We start from the raw sequence: 15,036 nt of genomic DNA on the forward strand, positions 1-15,036 counted from the left end.
GACAGACAGACAGATAGATAGATGATAGACAGACAGACAGACAGACAGATAGATAGATAGACAGACAGATAGATGACAGACAGACAGACAGACAGATAGATAGATGTCAAAGATCTTCTACTTCGTTCTGTCTTATCTATCTCTCTATCTAGTGTGTGTCGTTTGTTTGATGGTCGTGTGGTATTGTGTAGAGTTGAACACTCGGGGGCAGCAGTTCTTACGGGATGAGGCCGGGATTCACACCCGCGCTGATGTTGAGCTCAGATCAAGGACTAGTTGCTTTTGTTGTCGCAGTTATAACTAGTACCTGTCAACAGGAGGCGCGTGTCATCCATTTGATCACGTCCTTCTGATTGACAGAATGTTTTATGCTACTTGTAGTAAGACAAACACTCAGACTAACTTACTCAAAGTGCCACTCTATTTACATTGCGCTAGAGCGACGCGACGCAGGAGACGCGTCCTGTCCGTTCTGTTGCGTCCATTCCCGACCAGTTCCTTTGGTAGTAGGCTAATGGACGAGTTCTGATTTTGTCGCTGATGCTGTAAATGGGGGTGTGAGTGAAGTTTAAAGCGGAAGTTGAACTTGCACTCGCGCGCGTCTGTCGCTCGATCTTATTGATGCGTTTGGCCGCTCGGACCCCCGCGAGTAAACCAGCCGGCTTCTTCTCGACGCGTTTATGAAGTTGCTGTGGTGTAAATAAATCCGACTGAGACAGATGAGCTCTTTTTACGGCGATAAGGCTGCGATAGGACTGGCTGAGGAGCTCAGTCAGGATGAGCTGGAGTTTGACTATCTTTTTGAGTATGGAACCACAACGGAACTTCAAGGTTTGTTTCACTAAACTTCTGCATAAAACGTGTGCTGAAGAATATAATTACCAGCATAATAATGTCTAGCTGTTTAAACTATTGCAAATAAGTCATAAACATGAAATACAGTATGTATGCATGAATATAGTCTATTGGCTATATGATTTAATTTAATATATATTAAATATAATACCTCAGTAAAAAATATATGGGGACAGAAACGCTGGGAGGATTAAAAAAAATTGTAATATATTAATGATATAGATCTATTAATAGTAGAATGTAATGCCATATATATTTTTTATCTTATACAATATTCTAGTTGTTGTTAAGTAATCATTTATTTATGTTTATTCATTTATTTCATTATTTTGTTCACTTAAATTTTATATAAATGTATAACAATTTTGAAATCAGTGATATTTTAATTGGCACTTTTTACTAAAAACGTGCATCATTGTTGTTTTGTTTTTTTTAGCAAACAATCACTGCTCACAATGCTGCGGTCATTACCATCATTTTAATTCACCACCAGACATTTTAAAGGTGTCATATGATGCTTTTTTAAAGATCATTATTTTGTGTATTTGGTGTAACAGAATATGTTGACATGCTTTAATGTTCAAAAAACACATTATTTTTCAAGGAAAACTTGAAATCGCATCATATGACCCCTTTAAACAAGAATTGCATTTTTCCCAAACGGTCAGAGTGTGATCATTTCATTCACAATTTTGATGTTGTGCATGATGGTAATGACATTTGAACTTGAACTAACACAACATCACACATTATATCAAAACAGGACATTTGACAGAATGCAAATGTTCTGTATTCACAGAATGACCTACTTCATATCTCAAAATCTGTAAAATACTACAGAGCACATTATGTAGAATACTGTATCCCATAATAATATCCCATAATCCTGACTTGACCTTTTATTTCCAGTGTGTAAAATGAACCAGAACTAATCTCAACCAGGTTGAGTTAGTTGATTGGACTTCCAAACCAAAGTTTGTGTAAATTAATACACAAAATGTGGTTAAAAATGCAAAACAACTGTATTTATTTCCATAGAGTCAGGTTCCAGAAGTAAAAATTGTGAATCATAACTTAAAGAGAGACCTACTATGAGCTACAAGGTTGTTAATCGACGTTACATGCTTCTGTTGAAGTCCTCATCACACATTTTAACTGATTTTTATAATAATCATGTTTAACAGTGGAATGAAAAATTACATAACTACATAAACTACGGAGAACTCCACCAATCACAGATTCACAACAAGTAAATTGTGCCAAAAGGAACTCTTCAGTGTGCGGTCAATCCCAGGAAGCACTGCGAATGACGTATTTGTATGCATGCTATGCATATTTTTCAATGAATGTTGTAATGACCATTTGTAACTTGATGCTTCACTGCATAGCTGGTTGGTTTGGTTCATGGCTTTTAACTCTTAAATGAAGACTTTTTAAAAATCCCTATGGGAAAAATGTAGTCGCTTCATAACTAATGAACTTTGCAATATTCACACTGTTACTGAGCTAAATTGAAGCAACATTGAAATAAATTGAGCTAAATGTCATGCAGTGCTGGGCAGATTACTTACCAAATGTAGTCTGTTATTGGTTCTAAATTATATGATGAAAACTGTAGTCGGTAATGTAATCTAGATTACTAATTTTAGGTAAAGTATTCTGACTACTGTTGGATTATTTTTAGTTTACTTTTGACCAAACTTGTTTATAGATTTGAATTGGATTATTGTTGTTATTGTAAACAACTAAGAAAAATAAAATATATTCCATTCTTTGTTATCAACGTAATGAAATGTATTAAACATTACAATACTCCAGGGTTTCCCAAATTGGGATACTTTTTTTTTTTTAATCTTTTTTTTTAATACATCAACAGTGTTTATTAACTAGGGTAATTATTGTCTCATACATGGTATGAATAGTATAATTGATTGAGAGGTGCTTTTGTCCCCAAATTCAGAAGCTTGGATCGCACATTAATTTGCATGGCATTTACATGGCCGTTCTATATTGTTAATGTTCAAAGCTAAACTATATGACACAGTAGAATTTCCGGTTACACTTTACTTGAAGGGGTGTGCATAAGACTGACATGACACATGTATAATCATGACATGACACCTACATAATCATGACACGACACGTGTCATGAATATGAAGGTTTTTTATGCATGTTTATGACAACTGTCATTAAGTGTCATTCGCTCAGTTATGTAATTTTTAATGCAAAGATGACATTGTTTGAGATGTCTTTGTTATGGGCTATGGTTAGGGGTAAGGGTAGGGGTAGGGTTAGGTCAAATAATGTCATATTTGCATTAAAAATGACATAACTGAGCGAATGACACTTAATGAGAGTTGTCATAAACATGCATAAAACCTCCTTCATATTCATGACATGTGTCATGTCATGATTATGAAGGTGTCATGTCAGTCTTATGCACACCCCTTCAGGTAAAGTGTTACCGAATTTCCTTTCTAAAACAATTTAAACATTTGGAGAATCAATGAATTATGAATAATTCACTGTCATGGTGTGAACAATCTGTAATCATGTAATCCATAAAAAAGTATCTGTAATCTGGTTAGCAATATTTAAAAAAAAAAAAATCTAATCTAATCACAGGTACTAATTTTTTTAATCTGATTACGTAAACCAGATTACATGAAATCAGTTACTACCCAGCACTGATGACACTATTGTCTTTGCTTCATAACTAATGAACTTTGCAACATTTATACTGTTATTGAATTTAATTGAATGAACATTGAAATTGAACTGAATAATGACACTATTGTCTTTTTTGAGATGCTTTACAGCGGAAATTGTATTTGGATCATAAATGAAGAACTTTGCAGCATTCACATTGTTATTGAATGTAATTGAATCAACATTGAACTAAATTAAGCTGATTATAATGACACTATTGTCTTTTTAGAGCTGCTTTTCAGCTGAAATTGTGTAACTTTTTGTACTGTTGTTTTTTTTTGGTTTATTACTGTCAAGCTGCTTTTAAACTATCTGTATTGTATAAAATTATATAAATAAATGTGATTTGATTTTAAATAATAGGAAACATCTTACCCATTTTGTGTCTGTTGTTTGTTTGTTACAGATGAGCAAAGCATCTCCTCGCACAAAGACCTCATCTCTCCTCCCAGCCTCTCCTATCCTGTGGAGGAAGCTCAAGCGTACGGCATCAAGCCGTGTGCAGCTTCCTTCGCCGAACTCAACGAAGGATTCTCTGGCTATGAGCAACTGGAGCCGAAGAGCTTCCTGGAGAACACCAGACCCAACAGCCAAGCCCTGAGCCCCCGAATCGAGATCACGCCTTCCCGTGAGCACTACAGCCATGGACGAGACTCGCTCCAGAACCATCTCTTGAACACCAGCCCCAGTCCCGGTCTCACCGTGCCTGGTCACGACCCTTTGGCCTACCGGGAGCCGCAGTGCCTGAGTCCCGCCAGCAGCAACTCATCCACCTCCTGGCACTCGGAGAACCACTCGCCTTGGGCTTCCCCTTGCGTTTCGCCCAGCAATAGCCAAGCAGCTGGAGAACTTTGCCCTAGACTCCAGGGCATCCACACGGGTTCCCCTCGCACCAGTCCGGGCACTTCTCCACGAAGCAGCCTGGCCGAGGACTGCTGCGTGGGGCCGCGTTCTCCTTCGCCCCGGCCCGGCTCGCGATCCACCTCTCCTCTATGCAAACGCACCTACGACATGTACAGAAACCTGGTTCCGGTGGCCCGTTCGCGCAGCCCGTCTCCCCACGGTGGCCACGAAGAGCATCATGCCCCCCATTATGGCTCCAATAACATCTCAGGGGTGATGAATGGGTTCGGCGTCACCCAAGCTAGTTCCATTCCTACCAAAATCGTGAAGACCAACCAGCAGGCCTACCCGCTTTACCCAGAGAACCACACTGATAGTTACCTGGTGTCATGTGACCAGGAAGTGAAGACCAAACCTGGCCCTGAACCGTTCTTTGTAATCCCTCAAATCTGGCCTAATCAGCTGATGCCGGGAATATGCAGGTAAATATTTGCTGAAGTGTCATCATTTTCATTTTGATGCATGGTTTGCTTGAAAAGTGATAGGAAGTAAAGGAAGATAATTTGCTGTCATTACAGTTTGGTAAATTATGTCTTTATTCACAATTAAAGATAAAAATTTACACTTAAATTTACACTTATTTACATTTTTGATGGTACATGTAAATACCGATCTAGAAAGTAGGATTATCGGTCACCGATATTTGACCGATATGCATTTGTATATAGATAATAAATTTGAATAAAATAAAATTTTCATTAAAAATGTAAATATTTTTTTTAAGTGTATAAAAATGTTGGTTTATTAACTGTTGGCAAACCTGTCAGTTGGCTAAGCAGACCTGGTTATTGGCCTCTACCGATAATATAAAATATTAAACAAAAAATTTTAATAAATATAAATTTAATATAATATTATTTTCACATAAAAATAAAAAATATAAATCTTAAAAACATACACTAACATTTAAAAGTTTATGGTCGTAAGATTTTTTGAAATGTTTTTAAAAAAAGTCTCTTATGCCCCCGAAGACTGCATTTATTTGATAAAAAAAAATACAGTAAAAAGAATAATATTATGATTTTTTTTAACAATTTAAAATTACTGTTTTCTATGTGAATATTTTAAAAAGTAATTTATTTCTGTGATCAAAGCTGAATTATCAGCATCATTACTCCAGTCTTCAGTGTCACATGATCCTTCACAAATCATTCTAATATGCTGATTTGCTGTTCAAGAAATGTTTCTTATTATTATAAATGCTGAAAACCGTTGTGCTGCTTAATATTTTTGTGGAAACGGTGATTATTTTCCAGATACTTTGGTGAAAGTAAAGTTCAAAATAACAGCATTTATTTGAAATAGACATTTTTGTAACATTATAAATGTCTTTACTGTCCCTTTTGATCAGTTAAATGCATCCTTGCTGAATAAAAGTATTACATTTACATTTAGTCATTTAGCAGACGCTTTTATCCAAAGCGACTTACAAATGAGGACAATAAAAGCAGTCAAAACTAACAAAAGAGCAACAATATATAAGTGCAAATGACAAGTCTCGGTTAGCCTAACGCAGTACACATAGCAAGGTGTATATATATATTATATTATATTATATTATATATATATTGTATTATTTAAAAACAAAAAAATCTTACTGACCCCAAACTATAAATATGTTTCTAGTTGGACCTGTTATCAGTGGCACAGGTTGTCTTTATTACTTGTATAAGGTGACAAGTTCTGCAAAGCCCTCCACGGCTCACACACCTGCTGCTCTTTTTGTGCTACGAATCGGATATGTAAAGCAAATGAGCATGACTATCATCTTTCATCTCTCCCAGCATCCCAGTGGCTTCCTTGCCCCCGCTGGAGTGGCCTCTGCCCAGCCGCACCGATCAGTACGAGCTCCACATCGAGGTGCAGCCCAAACCACACCACAGGGCTCACTATGAGACCGAGGGCAGCCGCGGGGCGGTCAAAGCCCCTACCGGTGGTCACACGGTGGTCCAGGTGGGTGTTCATTCTAGAGGTACGCCGATCCGATATTCAGTATCGGTATGGCTCTGATATTGGCATTTTCTGCTGGATCGGGGTATCGGTCAGACGAGAGTGATCCAAATCCGATATTGTGCTTATACTATTGTGTTGTTGGTAAGCCCCAAGAAAGGCACAAAAACATTATAAAGCACCATAGAGTTTCCGTGCACTATATTTTAAGTCTTCTGAAGCTGTTCCATAGTTTAATGTGGGGTTCAGTTGAATATTTAAGTCGTAAAATTCAGGTTCTCGTAAACTCTTCTCTCCGCTGCGGCTGTCAGTTATACTCCATTCAGCGTTCAAACTGCGCGTTGCATTCGGTTACGACAGTCAAGACGATGAAAATCTCTCCAAGTCAATATGATTCACTGTTCCTATTATTATACTTGATCTGTAGATAAAGATCAATGGTTTTGCATGAAAGGACTTTATCTTGCTGGAGTTTAGGGCTGTTTCTAAATCATTTTACTTTCTACCGGGTGTCTGTTAGATCACAGCACTGTTGTAGAGAGCACTATGAATCATTCTTCACGCGCACAGGAACTGAAATTTAAAACTGTTCAAAGAAAAGACTCTATTGCACTGATATAATGCACTACACATCAATATCTTTGTGTTCTGAACTTCTCTATGCTGCGTGCTGTGACTCCGTGTTGCTTCAAGCGCATCATTCTGCGCACGGGATGTGCATAAGCGCTTTGTGCCGCTCTGTATTGGAGCCTTTCATATCATAATACTTTTGCACAATGATAGATTATTAATAGCCTTTCTTGTTCTGTCCTATCTATCATATGTTGCTGCCTCATTACTGTGCTATACATTTAAAAAAAAATTATTTAAATTTTATAGTATATGTATTTATATATAAATATATTTATTTGTTTTCATGAATGTACTTTACTACATACAAAGAGCAATGTGTAACGTTTTACCAGATTTAGTCCTACTCCTACTTTACTTTTATTTGTTCCCCACTAAATAATGTTTTTCCACTAAATGTTTAGATTTTATAAAATTATTGCGCACTCATGATTTTTCTAGAGTAACTTTTGCTTCTGAATTATCCACTAACCTAGTTTATAATAGTATTTTTTATCATAGATTTATTATTTTTTCATTTTTTTATTTTTTTTATAATGAAGTTGTCTATATTTAGTAGATTGTGTTTAACACACAAAAGAGTGATGATCAGGTCAACACACAATGAGGTATAGAAATTCTACACACAAAAAAAAAACCTGCACTGTTATCGGATCGATATCGGTATCATCCGATACTCAGAATTTCTGGTATCGGATCGGGATTGGTTCTTAAAAAATGGTATCGAGCCACCCCTAGTTCATTCTGTCTCATCTCACTAGACGTGCGTGTAAAGGTATTTCCTAGTCATTATGCAACATGAGGTGATTTTGCCCCAGGTCAGGGATATGAAAATGGCCTTCTGCTCGTCTGTGTGTTGTCTGTGTGTTATCCGTGCTTTTATCAATCCTCACACAAATGAACGCACTCATTCATCAGTAGTGTGTGCTAAGACGAGCATCACTATTGTTATTGCTCATGCTTATGGTCAGGGACTTTTGAAATTTTTTTCCCTAAAATCCCTAACCCTAATCATTTAAACGTCAGCTCGTAACTCATCCAGATACAGAAATGAGACCTCAAATAATGCAGATTGTTAAGCCAAGACTTTGTGTTTGAATAGTAACTACCTAGGAAGCACCCAGAACACCCTATCAACTACTAAGCAACACCTTATGAATCTCACAGAACACCCTAGCAACATGGCTTATTTTAATTAATTTTAGTTGTATTATTTTAATCTATTTTATTATTTTTATTTTATTTTATTATTTTTTAATTATTTTTATTTGTTTTACTTTTGTATAATTACTAATTATTTATTATATATTTTATTTTATAAATGGCATTTTGTAAAAAGATTTTTTATTTGTATTACTTTTTAATTGTATTTTATTAAGTATATTTTTTTAAATAAATTTGTATTACTTTTTACATTATTGTTTGTGTGTGTGTGTGTGTGTGTGTGTGTTATTACTTTTTAAATCTCTTTAATTTTTTTATAAATGGCATTCTTTTTTAAAAAAATATTATTTTATTTATATTACTTTTTTAATTGCATTGTATTTTTATTTTTTTGTTTGTATTCTATATTACTTTTACATTATTTTATTTATTGTTTATTAGTTTTTTTAATATATATCTTTATTTTATATCTTATTTTTTACCTCTGTAATTTTATTGTATTAATTGCATTTTTTAAATAGATTTTATCTGTATTACTTTTTATTTTATTTATTGAATTTTTTTACATTTGTTTTAATTTAAATTTTATTGTATTAATTGCATTTTTTAAATAGATTTTATCTGTATTACTTTTTATTTTATTTATTGAATTTTTTTACATTTGTTTTAATTTAAATTTTATTGTATTAATTGCATTTTTTAAATAGATTTTATCTGTATTATTTTATTTATTGCATTTTTTTACATTTGTTTTCATTTGAATTTTATTGTTTATTTATTTGTATTACTATTTAATTAAAATTTATTAATTGCAATTTTGAAAATACATCTTTTTTTGTTTATTTTTATTTTTTTAACACTGGTTTTCATGGTGGTAATTTTTATTTTGTCATAGAGTCTTTAGAGTAAGAGGGTTTTGCTGCTTCCAGATTAGCTTTTAGATTGCTTAACTCTCTTCAGGAAGTTGTGTTTACCTAGAGCTTTTACAGATGCAGTAATGGCAGCTGTATTCTGAAGACACATGATATTGCTCAGTTTGTTTACCATTTAAAGTTTGAAGTTGCTCGGGTAACAGTTTAAATGAAAGCCCTCTTGTTGCTTTTTGCTCTCTCAGTGTAAACCATCTTTAATGGTCTTGTTAGCGGAGCGGCCAGCATCCTTCCGATGTCAGCGCTCCGCTAAAGATTGCAGACTGCCTTGGCAAAGCCAAATGTTTAATGCTTTCCATTCCCTGGCACTGGCTGTGGTCAGTGCCGTGCGTCGCTGGCCAATCATGTGGCGGGAGTTACTCAGGACTGCTCCTTCATCTACTTTACTTTTCCGATCTCACCACTGACTCACCGCTCACCAGCTGCCATGGCAACCAGGTTCTCAGATGGCCCATGGAAACAGCCATGTTTACCCACTTCATGAGGCCCGTCTCTCTCGTACCAGACTCACTCACATGTACCTTAAAGAGACACACTTAGATGTTCATGCACAATGACAGTATTTATAGAATTCTGCTGTCGAAATCAATTAAAATCAACATTATGCTGTTAGTAAAAAAGTTGCAACCACAGGTTGCTTATCCAAGGCCATGTTTCACTCCAAAATAATAATATATATATATTTCCTTACAAATTTATTTGTTTGTATTTCTTCTTTTATTTAAAAATAATATAATTTTATTGTATTGTATTTATTTATTTATATGCATTTATTCCAAATGTTTTATTTATTTATTCATTTAGGTATGAAATATAACATCAATTTTCTTAATATTTATTAATTTACGTGTTTTTTTTGTTTTTTTTATGTTTGTATTTAAAATACATTATTTATCTTTTTGTTTATTTATTTTAGGATAAAATATGCTTTGTTTCATGGCAGTTTTTGTCATATTCACCCTTAGAAAAAATATAAATATATCCAATTAATGTGGATGGCATAGTTGAAATAATTTGGGAGAGTTAATGCGAACTGTTTGAGTTCATCTGATTTTTGATCGCAGACTTTAGGATGTTGACAAATCTGAGCACAGTGTGAGACGCTTTAGAGGAGACATTATTGAGCTCTTTTTCTTAGGAGAAACGTTTGAGAAGCAGGAGACTTAAGCAAACATGTCAATATGCTCTCCATTTAATCCCAGTGCTCTTTAGGAGAGGCAGTTGAGATATTAGAGAGATCGCCTTTATGATTCGTCTTTCTCAGATGTTGCTTTTAAGCAAGACTTTCATCATATTTTCTTATAATAAAGCCAATTAAAATTTTAGGTTACTAAACCTAGTACTATCTGCCATTCTTTTGCTCCAACTGCACACATTTCAGCCCACATATCTGATGCAACATTGTTGTTCTCCAATTTTGTCCACCAAATATGAGAGATGTAGTGTTTACACCTGCCCTGCTCAATGTGCTTTTGAACTCCAGAGTAAATTTAGCTGCATCTTCATGCTCTGTGGTTTCTGCATGCTTCCTTCCGATCTAGACCCTTTTTTTTAAGAGTGCACATCTAATTTGTTACTTGCGTTTTTGTGTGTCATCTGCTTTCAGTATTCACATGACTCTGTTTGTGCAATCATGTCATAGTGATATGAATGTTTTCAGTAAATATCAAAAGGAGACTAAGAAAGGTCAGTGTTTCCATCAGTTGCTTGCAAAGGAAGCAGCTGAAATGTAGTTATTTTGAAAGTGACTTATACTTTCATTTATCATATAATCTGTCGTGTGGTTTTGACAAACTGAAGGCTGTTAGTTATTTAACAAAACGCAAGATCTTCGATATAAAAACATATAAATATAAAAGATATATACGTTTAAGCATTTTTTGAAATATTATTTTTTTTAAATGTATTTTTATTTTTAGTACTTTATTTTATTAATTGCATTTATTTAATTGCAGTTTTAAAAAAATCTATATTTTTGTTTATTTAATATATTTTTATTTATTTTATTTACATTATTGTTTTTATTTTTTATTATTTTGACCTCTTTTAGTTTATTTATAAATTGCAGTTTTTTTTAAATATATCCTTTTATTTGTATTACTTTTAAATTATTTTATTAATTGCATTTTTAAAAATATTACTTTTTTACTTTAATTTATTGTGTTTATTTGTTTGTTTTTTTGTTATATTTTATTTTATTATTTTTAAATGTTTAAATTTTATTGTATTTTTATGTTATTCATGTATTTATTTTTTTACATTATTGTTATTTTCGTGGTGGTCATTTATAGACGGAAATATGTCAACACAAAGAAAAGTGACGTTGGGATTTTTCAAGCATATGCATTATGCATTATGCAGGACAAGGCTTACGGGTTCAATAGCAAATAAATACCAAGTTTGTGTTTGCAGAGATCATCAAAGTTCCCTTGAGCAATGCATGTATTTCTAATTGTAGGGATTGTCCTTACAATTAGTTTATTACAAGTTGTTTGAATGGAAAAGTTAAGCTCTCTAAATGATCAAGTAGTTTTTTCACCCTCATATTATATTAAAACTGGTCTTTTTCTTGCACAAAGCCCTTAAATTCCCTCTTAAATTGCACTCTCCAAAATCTCTAGTCATGAAATACGTGGTTATAATGTAGCTAGATGAAGCCTGTTTTGTTTCCGTTTCTACAACAAGATGACAAGGCCATAGTTGTTTTTCTCATTGTGCTTGCCATGTTTTGCATATGAAAATGTGAGCCATTTGCCTCTGTGTCAGACAGGACTTGAAAGCTCTTCTGAATTATTAACCTTCAGACAGCAAACCAAGATGCATTTGTGCAATCTCACATTCATCTACATCTGCATCTACATATGCATAAACCCAATTTTAGAATTTTTTGTTTTGCACTCAGGCACTGTATGATTTCCAAACTGCCACACCAAATTCATTCAGATTTTGGTTTGAATTTGAAATGTATCTTCCACGATCAGTCAAATGGCACTGGGAGGACCCATAGGCCACAAACCTTGCCACAGTTTGAGTTCACGAGTGACTGATGAGTTTGAGGAGATTAGAAGAATGCCCTTCTGGCTTGAGTTCAAGGTTTCTGGAAATGCTAATGTTCCCAACTAGGAGAGCAGACCTTTGCTGAAAGAGCTGCCAAAAAAGCGCGTTGCATGTGTGTGTCTGAGATCCTGGTGATGTTGAGTCGGCATCATAGTGTTTCTTCTCTGCTGTTTTTTAAGTTCAGGTTGAATCCTGAACATTTTTGGGGCATTTATGTGCAGGTATTTCACAGTTAACACAATTCATTAATTAATCTCATCCGGACATGCAATTTTGAGCTTTTGCAAAAAAAAATTTCTTTTTTTTTATTGAGATTTGCGAATTTGACAATAGGCCAAAAACATCAACAAGCATGACAAATATTATATATTTTTTATATTTATATATATTTTCATTTTTTTATATTTTTAGTATTTTTTTAATGTTTTTTTTTTTTTTTTTACATTAATACTTTTATTCAGCAAGGAAGCATTAAATTAAGGATGCATTTAATTAAATTAAATTGATCAAAAGTGACAGTAAAGACATTTATAATGTTACAAAAGATTAGATTTCAGCAAAGAATCCTGAAAAAAAAATGTGTCATGGTTTCCACAGAAATATGCACAACTGTTTTCAACATTGACAATAATCTGAAATGTTTCATGAGCAGCAGAGCAGCATATTAGAATGATTTCTGAAGGATCATGTGACACTGAAGACTGGAGTAATGATGCTGAAAATTCAGCTTTGATCACAGGAATAAATTACATTTTTAAATATATTTAAACAACAATCAGCTCTTTTAAATTGTAATAATATTTACTATTTTTGTTGTATTTTTGATCAATTAAATACAGCTTTGGTGAGCATAAGGGAACTTCTTACCAAAATGTAAATTTTTTTTACCCCAACTTCATTACAAATTATAGAGTTTAGAACTGAATCATGCTAATAAATATCTCTTTTTGCGCTTTTCTGTGTGTAGTTACGTGGATACAGGGGCAAGGAGCCGCTGGGTTTAGAGATCTTCATTGGCACGGCAGACGAGCGAATCCTGAAGCCTCACGCTTTCTATCAGGTCCATCGCATTACCGGCAAAACCGTCACCACCACCAGCTACGAGAAGATCATCAGCAGCACCAAAGTCCTGGAGATTCCTCTCGAGCCAAAGAATAACATGAAAGCAATGTAAGTAAACCTTGATGATGATGGTTCTTCCTTCTCCAGTTTTTGGTTTTAAATATGCATAGTAACATGGCAGAAATTGCGTTTGAATGCTTCTCAGAATTGATTGTGCCGGGATTCTCAAGCTTCGCAATGCCGACATCGAGCTGCGGAAAGGGGAGACGGACATCGGGCGGAAAAACACGCGTGTTCGACTGGTATTCCGTGTTCATATTCCACAGCAAGGAGGCCAACATGTGTCTCTGCAGGTTGCTTCACATCCCATCGAATGCTGTGAGTAAAATTAGTCTCCAAAGTGGTGAAATGTGCTTAAAATCATAATTAAATCAAAGCTGACCCCATAGGCGGAGGTTGAACCAACTCCAGGGTAAGGCTAAAAGCAGCCAAATGTATTAAACATAATAAACCCGTCTTTTTAGGCAAGAACCAGCCATGGGTGTCATGTAGGCTAAAAAATGTTTAATGGGACTGAATTTGTATTTAACGTGATTAAAACTGATGAGTTTGAACGATGACTCATCTGGAGGCCTCTGATTGGTCATTGCATTCCTAAGCTCAACAGATATGTGTGTGATTGGTTCAAATGCGCAACACTGTAAAAACGCCTAAAATGAAATACGGTGCAAAATGAGCAGATCTTAATTTAATGCCGCAATCGACACTGTCTATTCATATTCACTTTGTTAGCAACAGACGTAATAGATTTAATTTATTTGTGCAGGGGCATTTTTGTCCAATTTAGTGCCATTTTTGCCCCAAGTCCCCGTGGCCAGGGGAAGGCTAAGCCTTACACACGCTCCGCCTATGGCTGACCTTATTCAAATTCTTTCTTGGTTTCTTTCTTACGTTTCGTTCGATGCAAACCAAGGTCAACTGTGCAAAAGAGGAATGAATTTAAAATGAGCCTGATAAATTACAGCTCCCCATCCCCCTGTTTCTTTATTAGGAAGTTAAATCTGTTGTGTCAGACACTGAGATATCGTTGCTGTATTTGCAGACATATCTCACCCAGTTCACAGGTAAAACACTGTATTATTTAGTTCAGCTTCGTACGCTTGGTTAATTCAGATTACAGCACGTCGCACATCTGTCCAAAGGTCACTCGTATTTGTCTTAATCACAGTAGCTGAAGCGGATATTAAATTACAGATAAGTTTCACGAGTGCATGTCCTTAATATCGCGACGACAAACTTTATCACCGCGTGAAACAGGATTTAATACTCCTTCAGCCTAAAGTAAATAAACAGGGTATTTAATAAGCCGGATCATCCTGTCTGACTGTTTACATGGCATAATGTTAATTTGACTGAAGCAAATTCATTTAATCTAATTCTTCTAGTTAAAAACCTTTTAATTCCAAAGCAAATAATTCATACATGAATTCCCTGAGCTAAAATATGTTTGCTTCCTAATCTGTTGTATGACTAGCATACTAAATTCATAGTTTAAGATTATTAGTGTTATTGCTTGTATCATTTAGTAGGCAACCCATCCCAAGCAACAATTTTTTAAATATAATTGTAATTATATAATAATATTTAAATTAAATTGAATATTTAGATTCATATAATTAATTACATGATTATATTATATTATATATTAATTATTTGAATTATATTTAATATTATATGTAAATATTTTATCTGTATATATATATATATATATATATA

General features: G+C 34.3%; 1 protein-coding gene across 2 annotated transcripts in view; it reads left to right on the forward strand.

Moving 5' to 3' along the window:
- LOC107697880 (nuclear factor of activated T-cells, cytoplasmic 2-like) overlaps positions 1 to 15,036 on the forward strand; it is a 44,661-nt gene that overhangs the window by 11,206 nt on the left and 18,419 nt on the right. Inside the window, exons 1-5 of one of the 2 annotated variants that reach the window (XM_016498724.1) lie at positions 533 to 831; positions 3,972 to 4,890; positions 6,253 to 6,421; positions 13,166 to 13,368; positions 13,466 to 13,638. In XM_016498724.1, the coding sequence (XP_016354210.1) occupies positions 720 to 831; positions 3,972 to 4,890; positions 6,253 to 6,421; positions 13,166 to 13,368; positions 13,466 to 13,638 (1,576 nt within the window). In that variant the 5' untranslated portion in view covers positions 533 to 719. Of the gene's footprint in view, positions 1 to 532; positions 832 to 3,971; positions 4,891 to 6,252; positions 6,422 to 13,165; positions 13,369 to 13,465; positions 13,639 to 15,036 lie in introns of those variants that run through there. The other variant, XM_016498725.1, reaches the window with a different exon arrangement.

This window comes from Sinocyclocheilus anshuiensis, unplaced genomic scaffold (assembly GCF_001515605.1).
Source record: "Sinocyclocheilus anshuiensis isolate Anshui unplaced genomic scaffold, SAMN03320099.WGS_v1.1 scaffold78, whole genome shotgun sequence".
In the NCBI taxonomy this organism is placed as follows: Eukaryota; Metazoa; Chordata; class Actinopteri; order Cypriniformes; family Cyprinidae; genus Sinocyclocheilus; species Sinocyclocheilus anshuiensis.